Source organism: Aegilops tauschii, chromosome 5 (assembly GCF_002575655.3).
Source record: "Aegilops tauschii subsp. strangulata cultivar AL8/78 chromosome 5, Aet v6.0, whole genome shotgun sequence".
In the NCBI taxonomy this organism is placed as follows: Eukaryota; Viridiplantae; Streptophyta; class Magnoliopsida; order Poales; family Poaceae; genus Aegilops; species Aegilops tauschii.
The window spans coordinates 511028689-511053620 of NC_053039.3; the positions used below are offsets into that span (position 1 = coordinate 511028689).

General features: G+C 46.7%; 2 protein-coding genes and 2 pseudogenes across 2 annotated transcripts; all 4 read left to right on the plus strand.

Annotated features, from left to right (window-relative positions):
* The first annotated feature begins 12332 nt into the window (after nt 1-12332).
* LOC109762482 (BTB/POZ and MATH domain-containing protein 2-like) lies at nt 12333-13377 on the plus strand (annotated as a pseudogene).
* A 3929-nt stretch (nt 13378-17306) lies between these two features.
* Nucleotides 17307-18974, plus strand: LOC109762481 (BTB/POZ and MATH domain-containing protein 2-like). Its single transcript, XM_020321340.4, has one exon. The coding sequence runs from the start codon at nt 17641-17643 to the stop codon at nt 18700-18702; it is 1062 nt and encodes a 353-aa protein (XP_020176929.1). The 5' UTR covers nt 17307-17640; the 3' UTR covers nt 18703-18974.
* Nucleotides 18975-20542: 1568 nt separating this feature from the next.
* On the plus strand, nt 20543-21613 carry LOC109762483 (BTB/POZ and MATH domain-containing protein 3-like; annotated as a pseudogene).
* A 1854-nt stretch (nt 21614-23467) lies between these two features.
* On the plus strand, nt 23468-24702 carry LOC109762487 (BTB/POZ and MATH domain-containing protein 1-like). The gene has a single exon (XM_020321345.2). The coding sequence runs from the start codon at nt 23480-23482 to the stop codon at nt 24557-24559; it is 1080 nt and encodes a 359-aa protein (XP_020176934.1). The 5' UTR covers nt 23468-23479; the 3' UTR covers nt 24560-24702.
* Nucleotides 24703-24932: the final 230 nt, after the last annotated feature.

Sequence of the window (24932 nt, forward strand, 5' to 3'; positions counted from 1 at the left end):
TATTATTCATGCTATAATTGTATTATCCGGAAATCGTAATACATGTGTGAATACATAGACCACAACGTGTCCCTAGTAAGCCTCTAGTTGACTAGCTCATTGATCAACAGATAGTCATGGTTTCCTGACTATGGACATTGGATGTCATTGATAACAGGATCACATCATTAGGAGAATGATGTGATGGACAAGACCCAATCCTAAGCATAGCATAAAAGATCGTGTAGTTTCGTTTGCTAGAGCTTTTCCAATGTCAAGTATCTTTTCCTTAGACCATGAGATCGTGCAACTCCCGGATACCGTAGGAGTGCTTTGGGTGTGCCAAACATCACAACGTAACTGGGTGACTATAAAGGTGCACTACGGGTATCTCCGAAAGTGTCTGTTGGGTTGGCACGGATCGAGACTGGGATTTGTCACTCCATGTGACGGAGAGGTATCTCTGGGCCCACTCGGTAATGCATCATCATAATGAGCTCAATGTGACTAAGGCGTTAGTCACGGGATCATGCATTGCGGTACGAGTAAAGAGACTTGCCGGTAACGAGATTGAACAAGGTATTGGGATACCGACGATCGAATCTCGGGCAAGTAACATACCGATTGACAAAGGAAATTGCATACGGATTGATTGAATCCTCGACACCGTGGTTCATCCGATGAGATCATCGTGGAACATGTGGGAGCCAACATGGGTATCCAGATCCCGCTGTTGGTTATTGACCGGAGAGGCGTCTCGGTCATGTCTGCATGTCTCCCGAACCCGTAGGGTCTACACACTTAAGGTCCGGTGACGCTAGGGTTGTAGAGATATATGTATGCGGAAACCCGAAAGTTGTTCGGAGTCCCGGATGAGATCCCGGACGTCACGAGAGGTTCCGGAATGGTCTGGAGGTGAAGAATTATATATAGGAAGTCCAGTTTCGGCCACCGGGAAAGTTTCGGGGGTTACCGGTATTGTACCGGGACCACCGGAAGGGTCCCGGGGGTCCACCGGGTGGGGCCACCTATCCCAGAGGGCCCCGTGGGCTGAAAGTGGAAGGGAACCAGCCCTTAGTGGGCTGGGGCGCCCCCCTTGGGCCTCCCCCCATGCGCCTAGGGTTGGGAACCCTAGGGGGAGCTTCCCCCTTGCCTTGGGGCACAAGGCAACCCCTTCCCCCCCTTGGCCGCCCCCCCTTGGAGATCCCATCTCCCTGGGCCGGCGCCCCCCCCCCAGGGGGCCTATATAAAGGGGGGAGGGAGGGCAGCAACCTACAGCCTTGGGCGCCTCCCTCCTCCCCTGCAACACCTCTCTCTCTCTCTCGCAGAAGCTCGGCGAAGCCCTGCCGGAGAACCGCTACATCCACCACCACGCTGGATCTCCATCAACCTCTCCTTCCCCCTTGCTGGATCAAGAAGGAGGAGACGTCGCTGCACCGTACGTGTGTTGAACGCGGAGGTGCCGTCCGTTCGGCACTCGGTCATCGGTGATTTGGATCACGGCGAGTACGACTCCGTCATCCACGTTCATTGGAACGCTTCCGCTCGCGATCTACAAGGGTATGTAGATGCACTCCTTTCCCCTCGTTGCTAGTATACTCCATAGATGCTTCTTGGTGAGCGTAGGAAAATTTTAAAATTATGCTACGATTCCCAACAGTTACTGTCTATAAAGCTCGACTTGTTGCGAAAGGTTTTCGACAAGTTCAAGGGATTGACTACGATGAGACCTTCTCACCCGTAGCGATGCTTAAGTCTGTCTAAATCATGTTAGCAATTGCCGCATTTTATGATTATGAAATTTGGCAAATGGATGTAAAAACTGCATTCCTGAATGGATTTCTGGAAGAAGAGTTGTATATGATGCAACTGGAAGGTTTTGTCGATCCAAAGGGAGCTAACAAAGTGTGCAAGCTCCAGCGATCCATTTATGAACTGGTGCAAGCCTCTCGGAGTTGGAATAAACGCTTTGATAGTGTGATCAAAGCATTTGGTTTTGTACAGACTTTTGGAGAAGCCTGTATTTACAAGAAAGTGAGTGGGAGCTCTGTAGCATTTCTGATATTATATGTGGATGACATATTGTTGATTGGAAATGATATAGAATTTCTGGATAGCATAAAGGGATACTTGAATAAGAGTTTTTCAATGAAGGACCTTGGTGAAGCTGCTTATATATTGGGCATCAAGATCTATAGAGATAGATCAAGACGCTTAATTGGACTTTCACAAAGCACATACCTTGACAAAGTTTTGAAGAAGTTCAAAATGGATCAAGCAAAGAAAGGGTTCTTGCCTGTGTTACAAGGTGTGAAGTTGAGTAAGACTCAATGCCCGACCACTGCAGAAGATAGAGAGAAGATGAAAGATGTTCCCTATGCTTCAGCCATAGGCTCTATCATGTATGCAATGCTATGTACTAGACCTGATGTGTGCCTTGCTATAAGTTTAGCAGGGAGGTACCAAAGTAATCCAGGAGTGGATCACTGGACAGCGGTCAAGAACATCGTGAAATACCTGAAAAGGACTAAGGATATGTTTCTCGTTTATGGAGGTGACAAAGAGCTCATTGTAAATGGTTACGTTGATGCAAGCTTTGACACTGATCCGGACGATTCTAAATCGCAAACCGGATACATGTTTACATTGAACGGTGGAGCTGTCAGTTGGTGCAGTTCTAAACAAAGCATCATGGCGGGATCTACGTGTGAAGCGGAGTACATAGCTGCTTCGGAAGCAGCAAATGAAGGAGTCTGGATGAAGGAGTTCATATCCGATCTAGGTGTCATACCTAGTGCATCGGGTCCAATGAAAATCTTTTGTGACAATACGGGTGCAATTGCCTTGGCGAAGGAATCCAGATTTCACGAGAGAACCAAGCACATCAAGAGACGCTTCAATTCCATCCGGGACCTAGTCCAGGTGGGAGACATAGAAATTTGCAAGATACATACGGATCTGAATGTTGCAGACCCGTTGACTAAGCCTCTTCCACGAGCAAAACATGATCAACACCAAGACTCCATGGGTGTTAGAATCATTACTGTGTAATCTAGAGTATTCACTCTAGTGCAAGTGGGAGACTGAAGGAAATATTCCCTAGAGGCAATAATAAAGTTATTATTTATTTCCTTATATCATGATAAATGTTTATTATTCATGCTAGAATTGTATTAACCGAAAACATAATACTTGTGTGAATACTTAGACAAACAGACTGTCACTAGTATGCCTCTACTTGACTAGCTCGTTGATCAAAGATGGTTATGTTTCCTAGCCATAGACATGGGTTGTCATTTGATTAACGGGATCACATCATTAGGAGAATGATGTGATTGACTTGACCCATTCCGTTAGCTTAGCACTCGATCGTTTAGTATGTTGCTATTGCTTTCTTCATGACTTATACATGTTCCTATGACTATGAGATTATGCAACTCCTGTTTACCGGAGGAACACTTTGTGTGCGACCAAATGTCACAACGTAACTGGGTGATTATAAAGGTGCTCTATAGGTGTCTCCGAAGGTACTTGTTGGGTTGGCGTATTTCGAGATTAGGATTTGTCACTCCGATTATTGGAGAGTTATCTCTGGGCCCACTTGGTAATGCACATCACTTAAGCCTTGCAAGCATTGCAACTAATGAGTTAGTTGCGGGATGATGTATTACGGAACGAGTAAAGAGACTTGCCGGTAACGAGACTGAACTAGGTATTGAGATACCGACGATTGAATCTCGGGCAAGTAACATACCGATGACAAAGGGAACAACGTATGTTGTTATGCGGTCTGACCGATAAAGATCTTCGTAGAATATGTGGGAACCAATATGAGCATCCAGGTTCCGCTATTGGTTATTGACCGGAGACGCGTCTCTATCATGTCTACATAGTTCTCGAACCCGTAGGGTCCGCACGCTTAAAGTTTCGATGATAGTTATATTATGAGTTTATGAGTTTTGATGTACCGAAGGTTGTTCGGAGTCCCGGATGTGATCACGGACATGACGAGGAGTCTCGAAATGGTCGAGACATGAAGATTGATATATTGGAAGCCTATATTTGGATATCGGAAGTGTTCCAGGTGAAATCGGGATTTTACCGGAGTACCGAGGGGTTACCGGAACCCCCCGGGGGCTTAATGGGCCATAGTGGGCCTTAGTGGAGAAGAGGAGAGGCGGCTAGGGCAGGGCCGCGCGCCCCTCCCCCTCTAGGCCGAATAGGACAAGGAGAGGGGGGCGGCGCCCCCCTTTCCTTCCTCTCTCCCTCCTCTTTCCCCCTTCTCCTAATCCAACAAGGAAGGGAGGGAGTCCTACTCCCGGTGGGAGTAGGACTCCTCCTGGCGCGCCTCCTCCTGGCCGGCCGCACCTCCCCCCCTTTCTCCTTTATATACGGGGGCAGGGGGCACCCTAGAGACACAACAATTGATTTAATCTTTTAGCCGTGTGCGGTGCCCCCCTCCACCATAGTCCACCTCGATAATACTGTGGCGGTGCTTAGGCGAAGCCCTGCGTCGGTAGAACATCATCATCGTCACCACGCTGTCGTGCTGACGAAACTCTCCCTCAACACTCGGCTGGATCGGAGTTCGAGGGACGTCATCGGGCTGAACGTGTGCTGAACTCGGAGGTGCCGTGCGTTCGGTACTTGATCGGTCGGATCGTGAAGACGTACGACTACATCAACCGCGTTGTGCTAATGCATCCGCTTTCGGTCTACGAGGGTACGTGGACAACACTCTCCCCTCTCGTTGCTATGCATCACCATGATCTTGCGTGTGCGTAGGAATTTTTTTGAAATTACTACGTTCCCCAACAATAAGTATTTTGAAATGAGTGAAATAAACAAGCTAAATCATTTTGAAGAAATGAGTGAAATTTGTTTATTAGAAATGAGTGAAATATGTTGCAACAATTTTAAACTCGTTTGAAATGTATTCAAATAACAAGTTTCACATCTCAATTGAGTGAATATTGCCTTCGAATTGAAAGCGGTGAAATCCGTTTTTGAAATGAGTGAAACTAATTTTTCAAATGATTGAAATATGTGTTTTGAAATGACTGAAATAAGTATTTTGAAATGAGTGAAATAAACAAGCTAAATCATTTTTTAAGAAATGAGTGAAATTTGTTTATTAAAAATGAGTGAAATATGTTGCAAGTATTTTAAACTCGTTCGAAATGTATTCAAATAACAAGTTTCACTACTTAATTGAGTGAACACTGTCTTTGAATTGAAAGGAGTGAAATCCGTTTTTTCTTAATGAGTGAAACCAATTATTTCAAATGATTGAAATATGTGTTTTGAAATGACTGACATAAGTATTTTGAAATGAGTGAAATAAACATGTTAAATCATTTTTAAGAATTAGTGTAATTTGTTTATTAGAAATGAGTGAAATATGTTACAAGAATTTTAAACCCGTTCGAAATGTATTTAAATAACAAGTTTCACATCTCAATTGAGTGAATACTGTCTTCGAATTGAAAGGAGTGAAATCCGTTTTTTTGAAATGAGTGAAACCAATTATTTCAAATGATTCAAATATGTGTTTTGAAATGACTGAAATGAGTGAAATAAACAAGTTAAATCAATTTTTAAGAAATGAGTGAAATATGTTGCAACAATTTTATACTCGTTCGAAATGTATTCAAATAACAAGTTTCACATCTCAATTTCGTGAACACTGTCTTTGAATTGAACATAGTGAGATCCGTTTTTTGAAATGAGTGAAACCAATTTTATCAAATTATTGAAATATGTGTTTTGGAATGACCGAAATAAGTATTTTGAAATGAGTGAAATAAACAAGTTAAATCATTTTTTAAGAAATAAGTGAATTTTTTTTATTATAAATGAGTGAAATATGTTGCAAGAATTTTGAACTCGTTCGAAACGTATTCAAGTTTGATCTTATTTTAAAGATCACGTCGTCAGGAATTCAAATATGTAAAAATATTTTAAAATGAAATTTTTATTCAAAAGATATCAATGAATTAGTATCTTCCAAGATAAATAAAATGTTTGCCTTTTCTGTGTGTGGAGTGGTCTGACAACATGCATGCATGGCTAGGCATAAAAGATGCACTTAGTAGTACGGTTGGGTCTGGCATTGATTTGACCTAATGGACCAGATACTAGCCAAATACAACACTATACCATTGGATAGTTGGCCCACACAAAGTTAGCTGGAAGCATTTGATTGGTTGGGACTTCACCGGTAGCTCCCAGCACCGGTAAAAAAACTTTTTCGGAGGCGGGCAACCCATGCTGGCTAAAGGAAAAAATGCAGAAGAACGAAAAGACGTCTGGCTAGCCCGTTTGCCTGCGCTGCCGCTCGACCGGCTGGCCTATCTGCCCGCGTCGTCACCTGGCTGGCTGGCCGGCCCGCCAGCTTCGACCCCAGGCCGACCGGGGGCCCGACCCAGCTGCCCGTCTGCCTTGACGCCTGGCCGGTCGGGCCCGACCGGCTGGGGCGCCCCTCGACTGCCCGGAGGCTCGGGCTGTCCGGACATCACCTTCGTCCGTCCACCTCAAAAGCAATGTGAGCTTCTCACCCGCATATTTTAGCGTCATACACACAAATCGGATAACCCCGAGCGACCCTCGGGGGCTATCACCGAATTTTTATCAGTTGCATTACTGTTCACCCCGGCGCCAGTCAGTCTCGGCCTGGGGGCTGGCCGTTTGGCCCAATTCGTTCGTTCCCGCAGACGGCTTCGTAGCGCACACGGTACCGAAGGCCCACTCTTCGCACTCTTCGTCTCAGCTACAGACCGTCACACGGCTGTCTGGCTAGCGAGAGCAAAAGCTGGAGGTCACCCCGCAAAAAACGTCCGGGAGAAAACGGCTTGGGCAACCCGGTCGTTTCCTTCGTGGGTATCTGCTCGATTGAATCTACTCCCAAGAGTCCGAGTACTGTATGCTCCACTCTGTGGCCACTCTTCGCCTTAGCAACAGAGCGGCTCCCGGCTGTCTAGCTCGCAAGAAGCAAAGCCAAAGAGTGGAGGGGACATGAAAAAGACTAAAGGGGGCTCGGACGAAACCGAGTCGCCACTCTCTGCATAAAACTTGCACCGCCAAGACCAAACATTTTATATACCTGCGTCGACTAACTTTATGTGTTGCATAATCATTTCCATGGGGAACACCCTCCTCGCCCGGAGGCTCGGAGGCTACACCAGTGGGTGTGTCAACGCGCCCTGCTGGGAAAACGCTGCGCCGGTTGCAGGCCCGCCGCCGGCTGCAACCGACACCCTCGACGCCACAGTGCTCCAACAACAGCGAAGACCCTCCGCCCTGTTGGGGAACGTAGTAATTTCAAAAAAATCCTACGCACACGCAAGATCATGGTGCTGCATAGCAACGAGAGGGGAGAGTGTTGTCTACGTACCCTCGTAGACCGTAAAAGGAAGCGTTATATCAACGCGGTTGATGTAGTCGTACGTCTTCATGATCCGACCGATCCAAGTACCGAAAGCACGGCACCTCCGAGTTCTGCACACGTTCGGCTCGGTGACGTCCTCGCCTTCTCGATCCAGCAAGAGGGGCGAAGTAGTAGATGAGTTCCGGCAGCACGACGGCGTGGTGACGGTGTTGGTGAAGAACAATCTTCGCAGGGCTTCGCCTAAGCACTACGAAAACTATGACGGAGGATAATTTAGAGGAGACGGGGTTGCCGGCACATGGCTTGGTGATTCTTGATGTGTCTTGGGTGCTAGCCCTACCCCTCTATTTATATGTTGAGCCTTGGGGTCGAAACTTGGAGTAAAAGCCTCCACAAAGTCGGTTTCACCCGAAAGGCAAGAGTCCTTCTCGGACTCCAGGGCCAGACGCCAGGGTTCCCGGCGTCTGGACCCAGACGCCAGGGACTCTGGCGTCTGGCCCCTAGACTCCGCAAAACTTCCTTTTGCGCTTTCCAAAAACCTTGTGGGCTTTCCCCTTTGGCCCAGATAAAGTGTTCTCGTGCCCAAACATTTCGGGAAACATCCGGAACCCCTTATGATGGATTCCGGAACCTTTCCGGAGATCAAACACTACTATCCACATATCAATCTTTACTTCCGGACCATTCAGGAGTTCCTCGTCATATCCGTGATCTCATCCAAAACTCCAAACAACATTCGGTCACCAACATACATAACTCATAGTACTATATCGTCAACGAACGTTAAGCGTGCGGACCCTACGGGTTCAAGAACTATGTAGACATGACCGAGACACCTCTCTGGTCAATAACCAATAGCGGGACCTGGATGCCCATGTTGGCTCCTACATATTCTACGAAGATCTTTATCGGTCAGACCGCATAACAACATACGTTGTTCCCTTTGTCATCGGTATGTTACTTGCCTGAGATTCGATCGTCGGTATCTCAATACCTAGTTCAATCTCGTTACCGGCAAGTCTCTTTACTCGTTCTGTAATACATCATCCCGCAACTAACTCATTAGTTGCAATGCTTGCAAGGCTTATAGTGATGTGCATTACCGAGTGGGCCCAGAGACACCTCTTCGACAATCGGAGTGACAAATCCTAATCTCGAAATACGCCAACCCAACAAGTACCTTCGGAGACACCTGTAGAGCACCTTTATAATCACCCAGTTACGTTGTGACGTTTGGTAGCACACAAAGTGTTCCTCATGTAAACAGGAGTTGCATAATCTCATAGTCATAGGAACATGTATAAGTCATGAAGAAAGCAATAGCAACATACTAAACGATCGAATGCTAAGCTAACGGAATGGGTCAAGTCAATCACATCATTCTCCTAATGATGTGATCCCGTTAATCAAATGACAACTCATGTCAATGGCTAGGAAACATAACCATCTTTGATCAACGAGCTAGTCAAGTAGAGGCATACTAGTGACACTCTGTTTGTCTATGTATTCACACAATTATTATGTTTCCGGTTAATACAATTCTAGCATGAATAATAAACATTTATCATGATATAAGGAAATAAATAATAACTTTATTATTGCCTCTAGGGCATATTTCCTTCATGCCCGACTCTTCGAGTCGCCCGAAGGGAGGCTACACCTAGTGGGTGCGCTTGCACGCCTCCACTGGAAACAGCCAGCCGGCGGACTCCGCGTCTGCGCCCGGCAGGACCCCGCGCCCATCAGCCGGCGGACTCCGCGTCTGCGCCTGGCAGGGACCCGCGCCCACCACTCGGTGGACTCTGCGTCCGTGCCTGGCATCCTCGACGCCGCCGTCATCAACCTCTACTACGACACCTAGTGGGTGCGCTTGCGCGCCCCCACTCGGGACACGCCATGCCGGTCGCGGGCCCGCCGGCTACCACCGGCATCCTCGACGCCATCGTCTGCATCAACGCCCGTGAAAACCCTTCGCCCGACTCTGCGAGTCACCCGGAGGCTCGAAGGCTACACCCAGTGGGTGCGCTGGCGCGCCCCCACTGGAAGCAACCCGCGTCGGCTGTCATCGACAACATCTTCTACATCAACGCTCGTGAAAACCCTCCGCCCGACTTTCCAAGTCGCCCGGAGGCTCGGAGGCTACTGTCGGGAGGATGACCCCGGGTAAGCTTAAGGAAACGAAACAACACTTCAGAACTTCGGGGCGGCCGACACCCCTCAGTCCAGCTCGCCATCCGGCTGCTTCGGCCGGCTCGCCACCCGGCTGCCTCGATCCGGCTCGCCACCCGGCTGCTCCAGTCGGCTTCCCGTACGGCTGCTCCAGCCGGCCTGCTACGCGGAGTCAACCACAGTGCCACATCTGACCCGATACGGACAAGACGTCCATACCGTGGTCACTATTGCTGATAAAGCAGACACTATAGCGTGTCACTTCACCGCGTGCCAATAGTCAGACACTGTTGACTAATAGTGACGCACTATAGCAGGTATAATGCGTCACGTCGCTGTTTCCCCAATAGTATAGTTTGGCCCTGTGGGCCACCCCTTGTCTCCTGGGCTCCCCTTTATAAGGGAGGCTCACTGGCCACGGTCACTTGGCCACACACTCACGCACACTCTCAGGAGCTCCCATGCCCAAGCACTCATGCCACACACATGCATACATGAGGTCAGAGGGCCATAGCTGCCTTCTTCTGTAATATAGCTCTAGGAGCGACTCTGTACTGCTACATACTCTACATATATTCCAGACATGCAGGAGTAGAGGTGTTACTTTCCCGCGAGGGCCCCGAACCTGGGTAAACCACCGCGTGTTGTTACCCAATCCCGTCCCAGGTCTCCACTGCAGCCTTGCCCTCACCTCAAGCCACCCCGTAGCATCTGCCTTGACGCGATTACCCCCGCGAGAATACCACGACAATGCGCGGCACGCCTCCTCCTTGTGTTCGGATGGTCTTGCTGTCGACGTTGTTTCCGCTTTCTCCTCCCCTTGCAGCCTCTAACTATTGGGCCCTGCCTATGGTACTTCCTGGTCCGCCTTGCTACGCTGCAAGAGAAGATGGTAGAGTTGTCAAATCGAACGAGGATGCACGACACGTATGCTCCTTGTGTTCTGATGGTCTTGCTGTCGACTCTGTTTACGCTTTCTCCTCCCCTTGCAGCCTCTAATTATTGGGCGTTGCCTATGGTGCTTCCTGGTCTGCCTTGCTAGGCTGCAAGAGAAGATGGTAGAGTTGTCAAATTGAACGAGGATGTCGCGACACGTCTGCTCCTTGTGTTCTGGCGGTCTTGCTGTCGATGCTGTTTACACTTTCTTGTCCCCTTGCAGCCTCTAACTATTGGGCCCTTCCTATGGTGCTTCCTGGTCCGCCTTGCTAGTCGTGACATGTTGTCTCCTTGTTTTCTTTGACGGTATGCACCAACGCAGAAAACAATTTCATATGCAATTTATGTTATGGGAGAACCCATGCATAGCCGAACTATTTTTTTTTCTTCACTTTACTGCATCGTCTTCCTCCCTTGTTGACACATTCTTCCTTCCACCGTCACCTTGTCCTTCCTCGACCCCATCGACCTGCCTACCTCCACCGGCCTAACTGCCTGCCGACGCCACTTGTGGCCAGCATTGCTCCAACTATCGCCTCAACTATATCTGGCCATGGGCCGGGCCTGAAAAAGCCCATGCCCTACCATCGGGCCTACTTTTCAAGCCCAAGCCCGGCCCATCTGGTAAAAAGCCCTGAAAAGCCCTTAAGGCTTAAGGCCGTGGGCGGGCCTCTTCCTTAAAATGCCAATATGCCAAGCCCAAGCCCGTCCAGGCCCTACTGGTGGGCTCAAAACTCAGGCCCAAGCCCGGCCCATGGGCAAGCCCATCGGGCCTAGGCCCTGGATTTTAGGGCCGGGCCTGGGTGGGCCGACAGGGCCGGGCCTGAGATGGCCAGGACTAGCCTCAACGATCCCTTGAACCCATTTGTTCTCTAGCATCGACAACTGCACCTCACACTCACACCGTGTACCCTTTTACTCGCCTATATCAACGACATCGCATCTGACCATATTGCACTATTGTCGTCCCGTTCTTGGATTGTCCTAGCCGATGAAGCTTGGGCGTCCTCTGTCTTCGTCTCGTTCCCTCCCCTTCCTTGTCGATGATGATGCACGTCCCCATCTTGAGCTTGGGATTGCGTGTTCATCCTCTCTGAATTGAAAAAGATATATATATATATATATTAAATGTGTGAGGAATAGCAAATGCGTCTTTATACACACCGGTGATTTTTCATGTCGGTCAATGTGACTTAAATCGTCGATATGATCCCTCAGCGCAAACAAAACTATTCATCTTTCCATCACGGGCTCCTCTCACCTCCCACCACAATGGCATAGGGCTACAATGCAACGACGTCTCCTCCCGAAGGTAAATGGCAGAAAATTTACGCAGATCTGAACATCTAACACGATGTGTTTTTGTTTGGCTGGATGTGAAATAAATGGATCTTAACTTCCCAACTATTGTGTTCAAAAAAAAATGCAGTTCTATCTATTTCTAAATCTGAAGATACGATGATCCCTTCCCGGGGCGATTGCAGTCTGGGCCGTCCGATCTCCTCCCCAAGCCGATCTGGGCCGTCCTTTTTCTCACCGTGGCTGCTAAACGGCAACCGGCAGAAAACCAAACGTGCCAATCCCCTCTCGTGTCCGCCGCCACCCCCTCTTCTCGCGCCTCTCCCCCGGATCCCTTCCGCTCCCGCCGCAGCTCTCCGCTTCTCCCTCGGCGCCACCAGCTCCTGCCGTCGAGCTCCACCCTCCTCCAATCACCGTCCTGGGCATCTTCCTCCTCGCACCCCCCTCCCGCCCTAGAGCCAGCAGCGGCCGTGCTTCCGATGAGACCACTGGGCGGCGCCAAGAAGGAATAGATATAGATAGACGCAGTATATAAATCTTTTACGCCAAGCCCACCTCCAGAATGGCAGAGCGTTGCAAGATCTCTGCTGCCATTGTAGCTGGATCTGAGGAAAGGTCGTGTGTGCTCAAGATAGATGGATACTGATCGAGAGCCAAGGCGCTACTCAAGAACGACGAATTCGTGACCTCTACTTCTTTTGGTGTTGGCGGCCATGACTGGGTCGTGAGATATTACCCAAACGGCTTTGGTAAGAATTATGCCGATTTCGTCTGTGTTTTTGTACTTCTAAATTCTGCCGGAGATGCGAAGGCGAAAGTCACGGTCAATCTGCTTGACCAGAACGGAGAACCGGTGCCTCCTCCCTGTACGTACCTTCTCAAGGGGCGATTCACAATGGTGTTATGACATCAGGAAGGCTTATCTGGAGGGATCGGAGCATCTGAAAGATGATTGCCTTACCATCAGGTGCGATGTCACCGTCATGAAGGAGATCCATGGCGAAGAAGCAATGGTTCCTCCAAGCGACCTGCACCAGCATCTTGGCGACCTACTCAAGAACCAGGATGCAGCATACCTAACCTTTCAAGTCGGTGCACAGAGATTCTCTGCTCACAGGTGTGTCCTTGCTGCTCGGTCATCAGTCTTCAAGGCCGAGCTCCTCGGCGCCATGGAGGAGAGTTCCTCTGGTCATATTGAAATATGTGACATGGAAGCTGATGCTTTCAAGTCCTTGCTCCATTTCATTTACACTGACTTGGTTCCTCCAGTGCTTGATGTGGTGATGGCCGGCCATCTCCTCGTGGCAGCTGACAGGTACAACATCGGCAGGCTGAAGCAGATTTGTGAGGATAAAATGGGCAATAACATTGATGCCAACATGGTGGCAACCAGCTTGGCTCTAGCGGAGCAGCATGGTTGCCATGGTCTCAAAGAAGCTTGCTTCCAGTTCCTTGCTTCTCCGTCCAATTTGGAGGCGATGATGGCAAGCGAAGGTTATGAGCATCTCAAGTCCAGCTGTCCATCTGTTTTCAAGGAGCTAATAGCTAGAGTTCTCCCGGCTGAATGGAACGCGGCTAAGGATATTGTCATGACAATGTGGAAGTAATGCCTAGAGACCAATTATCATATATGCCATCTAGATTTTAGTAGTAATGGTTAAGCTACTTCTCCATGTAAGGTTGCGTGCATGTTTCAGAACAAAAATTGCTACTACTTATCAATCATACTTAAATCTACTCAGGTGAGTAAATGGTTATTTTCCTTTCTCGCGAGATAAAAGAAATAAAAGAAAGTAGTAGTATTGAGACAGCCGCCCATCTACGTACCTTGATTATCCTCATTGTGTGTCAGTTTAATTATTATTGAGTCAATTACATCATGTGTGCATGGTTACATTCTGCTGGATGCAGAATTAGTGCATCCTTGTTCCAATGCTCACATAAATCGTCTAAATTTGGACTTGTTTTGGAAAATAGAAGCTCCATTACCTTGGACCTTTGCACCAACTAAAGCCGTTGCAGATGAGGGAGGCTACCGACCGGTAGAATCAGTCAATCAGTCGAAAATGACAAGAGCCGATGACGGCGAGGCTTCCTCGCAGTTGCTCTGTTTTGTAGCGACTGACTACAACGGTAGGTTTTGTGCGCCGTCCTTAATACGTCACTGGTATATGCTTGTGTTACTTCGCTGTGTCGGTTATTAGCACTCATGTCTACTTTTGCACTGCAAGCTGAATGTAAAGTATGTATGCCGTGTATTAGGACCTTGTGATGTTGTGTTGTAATTCAGTCTAAAGCACTAAGCAAAAGAAAAATAAAGGTGTGCATGTAACCCTCAAGCATTGACTGATGATATCTTCTCTTAGCTATAGCCGTGATGGATGGAGCGTGGGATATTATTTCGCAATGGTTATTGCTGGTAGTGCATCTGCGTGCTTGTTATGCTGTTTTAGATTGTTCCGACTTAGTTTTCGAAAAGACGGGCTTAAAGGGATTGTAGGGGAAACAGGTTTCTGTCAAGCACAAGTTAATTATATGACCTTTTCGCTAACATAACATACGAGATCGTATGGACGGTGGTGCCCCTCAAACCATGAAATTTGCAAGCCATATCAGTTGCTTTCGGTTGCTGGAGTAAATCGGTTTGGCATATTTTCTGGTGCATGGAAACCAACCTCGTAATACCTGTCTAGTTTTGATTCTTTGTTGCAGATCTTGCTCACAGCAGAGTCGCTGGATGTCTGTTGTCTCCTCGTTTTGAAAGACGGTAGGCACCAGCGCAAGTAAACTTTTTTCATATGCGTATGCAATGCATGCACTTTTTACAGTTTCATTCAGTCGACTGCTCCTCCCGCCTTTTTCTTCTTCTTATGCACACCGGTGATTTTCCCCATCAGTTAATGTGACCCAAAACGACATTTTAACCCCTTGGCACGAGCGGCATGGCGGTCTTCCTCGGCACGTGGAACGGGCCGTCGAAGGCGAGGTTGAACATCAGCTGCGACAAGGAGAGGTCCACCCGGCCGGGCGTTGTTGTTCTCCACGACAACGTTGATGGGGAGCTGGACATTGCTGAACGTAGCCGGCCGGTCGTCCCCACGGACATTGCTGCAAGCCAATCCATTGTAGCGAACCGGCCATTGTAGCATTTCCTGTCGGTTTTATAAAATTTGAACATTTCTTTAAAAAGGCCAAAAAAATTAACAAGTGAATTTTTTACATGCGAACATTTTAAAAAAATTCCAAACAGTTTTATAGACCGCTATTTTTTTAAAGAAAAATCTGATTATTTTTAGGGAAGCTAAACATTTTTCGAGAATTACCCTTTTTTGAATTAGTGAACAAATTTTGGAAATGGACACATCTTTTGAAATATTGAACAACTTTTGCAAAATATGAAACACAAACAACTTCTGAATTTCTTATTTTTGTTAAATGGGCTATTTTTTGAAATTCCATAATATTTTTGAAAGCATGAACATTTTTAAAAATCATTGAACATTTTTTTACTTTCTGGATACATTTTGAAAACAGATTTTTTTTGTTGAACTCCAAACATTATTTGAAATTTCATGAAATATTGATGATAAGGTGAACATCTTTTTGAAAATTTCAGAACAATTTTTTGAAATGGAGCTTTCTTAAAAAAAAGGAAAAGTGGAAAAATAATAACCGGCTCCACTCGCCCTTCCTTGCGTCGCCCTCTCGGCGGCGCTCCACCATCTCACCGGTCGCATGCTAGCCTGTTAGGTCGACATGGCCTCGTCGTCCGCGCCCTTCGTGTCTGTGGCGGAAGGATCCGCTCCTGATTCGTTCCTGGACGCCCTGTTGGCACAAAGTAGTGCGTGTGCTGAGGTGCCTTCAATGCTGTCTGTGGGGGAGGGTGAGCAGAGGAGGTGTCTGCAGTCCGTAATCATTGTTCCCTCGTCGCCTTCTGCGCCATGCCTCCTGCTGCGCCCATGCTTCCTGCCTGCATTGATGAGGGTGGATGGAATATGGTGGGGATGGGCAGGCTATCCTCCTTATTACCAGAGACCGCCGCTACATCCTGAGTCCAAGGCCAGTCAGTTTAGAAAGCTTATGTTCAAGAAAGTGAGGGGCAAGTGTTTTAGGTGTCTTGAGCCTGACCACCGGATTGCCAAGTGCACCAACAGAGCCAAGTGTCTTAATGCAGGATGTTGTTTTTAGTAAGTGTTGATTTGGTTAAGATTTGATTTGAATGAGTTAATGCATGACATTGTTTTGGGAAAGTGCCGATTGATTTGAATGAGTTAATGCATGATATTGTTTTTATTAAGTGTTGATTTGATTCATATTTTTTTAAAATTTGATTTGAATGAGTTAATGCGTACATTTTTTTGGTAAGTGCCGATTTGATTGAGTTAATGCACACGTCAATGGGCCGGCCAAATTTACTGCGCTTGAGCGAAAGGTTGCAGCTCGCTGGCATAAGATAAGGTTGATGGAAAGTGAGGCGAGACTACCAACTTCCTCTTTAGAACTAGAGATGCAACGTGTTAACAAGGGACACGTTTATTGAAGTTCTAGTGACCTTCTAGGCTATTTGGTATGCACCACAACATGCGATCCACGTACGAATACCAAAGTCAACTATCAATTTGTCTGTTCATAAAACGTTACACGAAGAAAATTCAAAGTGATCATCATCTTATGCTACAACCTAGAGGGAGGCCTCGAATGTCTTTGATCATCATCTTATGCTACAAACTGATCATCATCTTCGCTGGATCCCACGCCTCCGCCAGGTTCATCAAAGGTTAATTTCGATAGGTTTGTTGCTAAATCCACTAACAGATGGCAGCTGAAGCAATTTGCTGTGACGAGCACAACCATCTCATGGGCTCCTCTCAACAATGGTGTTCAACAGAGTTATCAATCAGAGACATTCGACTATTCGAGGCCTACAGATGCATGTAGTCCTTGTATTTTCGGGAAGGGCTTGCACTTCGTCAAACTCGGCGTCGCATCAGACTAAGCAAAGGAGAATTAAGATGACCACTGCATGATCTTACCGGAGATCACCTCTCGCAAACCGTATTTTTCGAGCATGTCAATTTTACTACGAATAACACGATCGTAATGGCGAGCCTCATAGGCGGCTCGCTAGAATGGAACGACAATCTCGCTTGAGGTGGGAGGCACGTTTGATTATCTGATGGCGTGAACAATTATGCGTTGATATTTGGTGGAATATTAATTGCATGTTAATATTAGGTAGGATATTAATTACATAATTAATGTTGATATTGACATTTTGAAATGATATTAATTGCACGCTAAGCATTTTGACCGCTCGCACCGAAGCAATCTAGGTTGTTGGATAATATGGTTTGATGGCTGAGATTAAGTGGGTTTGTTTTTTCGAATCTTTTTATATTGATATATAGATTTATATTATTAGTCGCTAAATAATGTTGCCCTGTTTGACAAAATAAAATCTTCTATTTGGAAAAGAAAAGCAAAGGCGTCTTTATATGTACGCTGATTAGTAGCGCGTCTGGTAAAATCAATCAGCAGAAAACCTAACGCACTAATCCCCTCTCCGCTCCGCCGCCACCCCTTTTCCGGCGCGCCCCTTCCCCCGATCCCCTCCGCTCCCGCCGCCGCGCTGAGCTTCTCCCTGCTTGCGACCATCTCCCGCCGTCAACCTCCACCCTCCCACAATCCCCGCCCCGGCGCTCCCTCCCCACACCCTAGCAGCGCCACATCCTCCAATCCCTATCGCCAGCGGCGGCGTGCTTCCGGCGACACCACCGGACGTCGGCGAGAAGGAATAGATATTGATAGGCGCAGCAAAACGAATCTTTCCTCTCGCCAGTCTTCCATCTTACTCCAAGCCCACCTCCGCAATGGCAGAGCCCTGCAAGATTCCTGCTGCCATGGTAGCCGAATCTGTAGAGAGGTCATATGTGCTCAAAATAGATGGATACTCGAGAGTGAAGGGGCTACTGAAGAACGGCAAGTTCGTCGCTTCCACCCCTTTCAGTGTTGGAGGCCACAACTGGACCGTGAAATATTACCCGAACGGTTGCCCCAAGTACTGTGACGATTTCATCTCCCTGTATGTGCACCATGAATCTGCCGGTGCCAAAGAAGTGAAGGCGAAATTGACGCTCAATGTGCTTGACAAGAATGGTAATCCGGTGCCTTCCTACACCCGTACCACCCCTGTGAACACCTTCTCAAGGAAAGCTCCAACCTGTGGCTACTATGACTTCATCCCAAAGGATGAGCTTGAGGGGTCGGCGCATCTTAGAGGCGACTGTCTCACCATCAGGTGCGATGTCACCGTTTTGAAGGAGATCGAAGAAGCAATGGTTCCTCCAAGCGACCTGCACCGGCATCTCGGTGATCTCCTGAAGAGCAATGATGCAGCGGACATGACCTTTCAAGTCGATGGACAGAGATACTCTGCTCATCGGTGTGTCGTTGCCGCTCGGTCGTCCGTCTTCAAGGCGGAGCTCCTCGGCGCCATGGAGGAGAGTTCCGGTAGTACTATTGTAATCCGGGACATGGAAGCTGATGTGTTCGAGTCCTTTCTCCATTTCATATACACCGACTCAGTTCCTCCAGCGCTTGATGTGGTGATGGCTGGACATCTACTCGTGGCGGCTGACAGGTACAACATCGGCAGGCTGAAGGTGATATGCGAGGAGAAATTGTGCAGTCACATTGATTCCAACATGGTGGCTACCAGCTTGGCTTTGGCTGAGCAACATGGTTTCCGTCGTCTCAAAGAAGCTTGTTTGCAGTTTCTTGCTTCCCCGTCCAATTTGGAGGCTATGATGACAAGTGATGGCTATGAACATCTGAAATCCAGCTGCCCGGCTGTTCTTAAGGAGCTGATAGCTAGAATTATCCCGGCTGAATTTACATCTGCAAAGGATATTATCATGACAATGTGGAAGTAATGCCTACCATATACCATTATCATATAAGTATTGTCATCCAGATTTTAGTACCAAAGGATATATTATTTTACATACTTACATCTACATGTATGGTTGCGTGTATGTTTCAGAATAAAAATGCTACATATCAATCATCCAATCACTCATGTGACGAGAATGGTTATTTTATGTTCTTGTGAGATAAAAGAAAGTATTACAGAGACTGTCCATGTATGTACATTTTATCCTTGATTATCCATCGTGGATTAGTTTAATTCTTATTGCGTCGATTACTTCATGGGTGCATGGTTAGGGTTCAGCTGGATGCGAAATTAGGCTCATCCGTGTTCCAATGCCTCGCATGGATGGTCTAGACTGGACTGTTTTCTTTTTCCTTCAGAAAATAGAAGCTTCATTACCCCTTGCTCGTGTATGTGGATTTTGGGATCATGTGTTGTAGTTCAGTTTAAAGCACTATAAGCAAAAAAAATAAAATAAAATCTGCATGTAATCTTCAACCACTGATTATTAATATCTTCTGTTAGAAAAAAAAAATACACTGAGTAGTTGTGAAGGGTCATTGGTTATTATTCCCCTCTGAATATCGCTGGTAGTGTTGTTGTGTGAAGACTTGCTATGCTGTTGAGGGTTATTCAGACTTCAGACTTAGTTTTTGAAAGTCAGTTTTAAAGGAATTGTAGGGAAAACAGTTTTTTTTTTCCTGTAGTACTAGTAGTAGTTTTCTGCTGAGCACAACTGCTGTGGTTCTGTGTGCTAAATGTATGTGCTGTGGAAAAAAAAGGGCATGTAACAGGAAACTAGCGCCAAAGGTTAATTTAGTCGCTATCTTGTTGAGTAAATTGGCCGGAGGAAAAAAAAAGTTGTTGCGGTCGAGTACAGGGAAAACTATCTCCAGAATTGAGTTTCTTATAAGATGCTAAACTTGATCGCGAAAATGTGCTTCTGGTGTGGATGTTGATTTGTTCAGGTCGGTACATTCAACTGGAATAACCATTTGCCTGTTGTTCGGCCCACCCAAAATTCTGAATTATATTTACAAGTTGCAACACATTCAGCTGAATTGTACCGTCGTTGGTCTTCCAAATGGTCAAGATGCTTCTGGGTTCTGAATTCTTCTTTCTTTTTCGCACCACACCAGAACCAGATGGTATAGTCCACAAACCATGACAAAAATTGTAAGCCATGTATGTGCTTTCTATTGGAGTAAATCGCTTCCACATATTTACCAGTCTAGTTGGTTCTCTGTTGCCATTTTTTGTTCAAAAAAAGCGCCCCGCCATTTTGTGGGAGGTGGAGCATTGGCTACTAAAAAGTTTATTTTTTTTACTAGGCAGATGAAAAGCTTAGTTTGTGCTGGCGTCTCCTCGTGAAGGTAAACGAGTAGTACTAATTAGTAAATGGTGTCTCCTCGTGATGCAAACATCTAGATCGAGGTGTGAACAGGCCACCGTTTCCATTTGACTTCCCGAGTGCAATTTCCTCTCTCTAATCCATGGATTAAAATCGCGGGAGAAATGATTTCGCGGCGGCCTCCCCCAGCAGCTATAGCGGCCGCCATAGCGGGCAATAGCGGCAAATGGCGGAAAATTTTCTGGTGGGAGAGATGATTTCTGGAGGGTTTTGCCGATTTTTTAGCCATTTAGAGGGATATGTTGAGGTTTTCGCGGCAGCAGCCATAGCTTAGCGGCGAGGCTCCCAGGCAGCTATCGCGGCTATTTCGCGGGCTATTTTAATCTATGCTCTAATCTCACTCTATATATAGATACTACATGAACCAAAGTATTTCCTCTCGCTAGTCTTCCATCCTAATCCAGGCTATACCACCAAGCCCACCTCCAAAATGGCAGAGCAATGCAAGATATCTGCTGCCATGCATGCTATCTCTCTATCTGAGGAAAGGTCGTACGTGCTCAAGGTAGATGGATACTCAAGAGTCAAGGCGCTGCTCAAGAACGGCCAGCGCGTGATCTCCACCCCTTTCAGTGTTGGAGGCCACGATTGGATCGTGAGATATTACCCACACGGTAGCCATGAGGATTCTGAAGATTTCATCTCTCTTTATCTCGAGCTTAAATCTGCCGATGCTGAAGATGTGAAGGCGAAGTTCACGTTCAGTGTACTTGATGAGAATGGAGAACCGGTGCCTTCATACAGCTGTACGTACCCTATTGGATACCTTCTTAAGCAAAGGTGATAACTGGGGTTACCATAACGTCATCAAGAAGGCTGATCTGGAGGCATCGGCGCACATAAGAGATGACTGTCTCACCATCAGGTGTGATGTCACCGTCATCCACAGCGAAGAAACAAGGGTTCCTCCAAGCGATCTCCACCATCATCTCGGCGACCTGCTCATGAACAAGGATGCAGCAGACCTCACCTTTCAGGTAGGTGGGCAGACATTCTCCGCTCTCACAGGTGTGTCCTCGCAACTCGGTCATCCGTCTTCAAAGCTGAGCTCCTCGGGGCCATGAAGGAGAGTTTTGCTGCTAGTCCTATTGAAATCTGTGACATGGAAGCCGATGTGTTCAAGTCCTTGCTCCATTTCATATACACCGACTCAATTCCTTCGGTGCTTGATGTGGTGATGGCTGGTCATCTACTCGTTGCGGCTGACAGGTATAACATTGTCAGGCTCAAGCTGATATGCGAGGAGAAATTGTGCAATCATATTGATTCCAGCATGGTGGCAACCAGTTTGGTTTTATCTGAGCAACATGGTTTCCATCGTCTCAAAGAAGCTTGTTTGCAGTTCCTTGCTTCTCCATCCAATTTGGAGGCGATGGTGGCAAGTGATGGGTATGAGCATTTGAAATCCAGCTGCCCGTCTGTCCTCAAGGAGGTGATATCTAGAATCCTGCCGGCTGAACTGAAAGTGGCAAAGGATATTATCATGGCAATGTGGAAGTAATGCCTACAGTTACTCTACTATTAGGAAAAGATGTGGCTAGACCAGTCTCGTACTGTTCTCATATATATGTCATCCAAATTTTATTAGTAATGGTTATGCTACTTCTGCATGTATGGTTGCAGAACAAAAGTGCTAGTACTTATCAATCATTCAATCTACTCATGTACGGAGAATGGTAGTTCTTTTCTTGCTAGATATGAAATCATTACCGAGACTGCCCGTGGACGTACCATGTTTATCCATTGTGTATTTGTGTACTTATTGAGTCGATTACTTCATGTGTGCATGGTTACGTTTAGTTGGATGTAGAATTAGTGCCATCCTTGTTCCAATGCTCGCATAAATGGTCTATAGTCTGTTTCTCTTTTCGAAAATAGAAGCTTCATCACCTTGGGTCTTTGTACCAACTAAAACCATGGCAGATGAGGCTTCCGGTAGAATCAGTCAAGAATGACCAAATGACAAGAGCCGATGATGAGCGGTTCATCACTGCTTCCCTGTTTTTTGGTGCCGACTACAACGGTAGTTCACATTTGCCTTGTTTCTTTTAAAATAGCCGTTGCCGCGGCAGAACATACTACAACCGTTACTTGTGGAGAGCAATCATACATAAGGGGGAAGAAGATCTAGAGAGGAATGATCGAAGTACAGAGGAAGGCCACAGAGAGGTTCAGTTCATTTTCCGTTTCGCCGGCGGTGCTTTCCTTCTGTAGCAAACGATCCTCTTAATATATTTTTTAAAAGGCCCTCTGAATATTGCTGGTAGTGCAGCTCAGCAGTTGTGTACTTGTGATGCTGGTGAGAGCTGTCCGGTTTCAGTTTCAGAAAAATCGATTGAAGGGTTTGTAGGGGAAACCAGGTTTTTTCTAGTTTTCAGTTAAGCATGACTGTATCTATGTTGTCTGGTAAATAATTTTTCTTCTTCAAAAAGGAGGTTGAAACCCCCGGCCTCTGCATCAGCAATGATGTGATGCGTTTGGAGAATGAAAAAGTTTCTGCGGTCGAGTAGAGTGAAAACATTCTCCAAAATCTCTACACAGCTTGTTAATTTGTTAAACGTGATCACGAAAATGTGCTTGTGGTGTGGATGATGATTTCTTCAGGCCATTGCGTTCAGCTGGACTGTGGTACTTTGGTGAGTCGAAGAAACGCGATCTAGTATTTTGTAGAGGTGCACTTGGGAGTACTATCATTTTGGTGCACCAACGCTCCCCTTGCCTGTTGTTCTGCCCGCCCAAAATGTCAAGATGCTTCTGAATTATATGACCTTTTTTCCCTAACACCGCAGCTTGTAACAAACCATGAAATTTGCGAAGAAAACATATGCATTCTTCGCGCGAGCACTAACCTGACGAGTAGGTTCTTGGTTGCAGATTTTGTTCACAGCAGAGCACTAGCTAGCTGGCTATATTATCCGTTGTCTCCACGTTTTCAGAAACGGCGACAATATGCGCGACGGCAAACAAACCTTTCCATCTGCCGATGCAACGCATGCATCCAGTGGTGATTTTCCCCGTCGTTCAGTGTGACCTGGATCAACAATTTGATTTTTTTTTCATCTGCCAATAATACTCCATCGTGGCCCCCTTTCGCCTCCCGCCAATAGCAGAGCGCTGCAATGCAATGGCGTCTCCTCGTGAGGGGAAACGAGTAGTAAATGACATGCAGCAAATTTACGCGGACGAAAACATCTGCTAGATCCAAGTGTGAACAGACCACTGTTTTCGTTTGACAGAATGTGAAACGAATGGATTTTACTTCCCAAGTGCGCCTCTCTCTATATATATAGATTGACGCATCAAAATCTTTCCTCGCCAATCTCCCTCCCATCCCACTCCAAGGTGTACTCCCAATCCCGCTCCCAGAATGGCAGAGCAACGCAAGATCTCTGTGGCCATGATATCTGAGGAAAGGTCATTTGAGCTCAAGGTAGATGAATACTCAAGAGCCAAGGCGCAACTCAAGATCGGCGACGGCCTGACTTCTACCCCTTTCACTGTTGGAGGCCACAACTGGACCGTGAGATATTACTCAAACGGTGTCTGCGCGCATGATACCGATTCCATCTATCTTTTTCTACGTCTTGAATCTGCCGATGCCGGAGATGTGAAGGCGAAATTCACGCTCAGTCTACTTGACAAGAATGGAGAACCGGTGCCTTCATACAGCCATACCAACCCAATGCACACCTTCTCTAAAAGTTCAGCCTGGAGCTCCGAGCTCGAGATCAAGAGGGCTGATCTGAAGAGATCGCCGTACCTGAGAGATGATAATCTTACCATCAGATGTGATCTCACTGTTATGAAGGAGATCAAGATCGAAGAAACAAGGGTAGCTCCTAGCGACCTGCACCAACATCTGGGTGACCTCCTGAAGAACAAAGACGCAGCAGACCTAGTCTTTCAGGTTGGTGGACAGAGATTCTCTGCTCACAGGTGTGTCCTTGCTGCTCGCTCATCAGTCTTCAAGGCAGAGCTCCTCGGCGCCATGAAGGAGAGTTCTGCAGCTCTTCCTATTGAAATTCATGACATGGAAGCTGATGTGTTCAAGTCCTTGCTACACTTCATATACACCGACTCGGTTCCTCTGCTTGAGACGGCTTGCAACAAAGGCGAAACTGATGTGGTTATGGCTGGCCATCTACTGGTAGCAGCTGACAGATACAACATCGTCAGGCTGAAGCAGATATGTGACGAGAAATTGTGCAATCACATGGATTCAAACATGGTGGCAACCAGCTTGGCTTTAGCCGAGCAGCATGGATTCCATCGTCTCAAAGAAGCTTGCTTGCAGTTCCTTGCTTCTCCGTCCAACTTCGATGCGATGGTGGCAAGTGATGGGTATGAACATCTGAAATCAAGCTGCCCATCTGTTCTCAAGGAGCTCATAGCTAGAATGATCCCGTCTGAATTTAAATCAGCAAAGGATGTTATCATGGCAATTTAGTAGTAATGCATGCGTTTGGTACTATTATCATATATATGCCATCCAACTTTTAGTACTAATCGGTGCAATTGTCATGCTACTTCTCCATGTATGGTTTCTTGCAAGTTTCAGAAAAAAAAATTAGTACCGATCATTCAGTTTAATATATGTTCAGGTGACTAGTATGGTTACTTTTTCTTCTTACGAGAAGAAGAAAAGTGTTGTTTGATTATCCGATGTTTGCCTTCGAAAATGATAGACCTATGGACGACGCTTGCGGAAACAACAATCTTACGGACGTGCGTGTGTCATCTGCACACGAAATCAGAATAAAAACAGTTCTAGTTTTCATTCAATCTCCACATGAAATGTTTGATAGAAAAGCTTGAATAAA

Coding starts and splice junctions, on each gene's coding strand:
- LOC109762481 (XM_020321340.4), top strand. CDS start 17,641: ATGGCAGAGCCCTGCAAGATTCCTGCTGCCATGGTAGCCGAATCTGTA.
- LOC109762487 (XM_020321345.2), top strand. CDS start 23,480: ATGGCAGAGCAACGCAAGATCTCTGTGGCCATGATATCTGAGGAAAGG.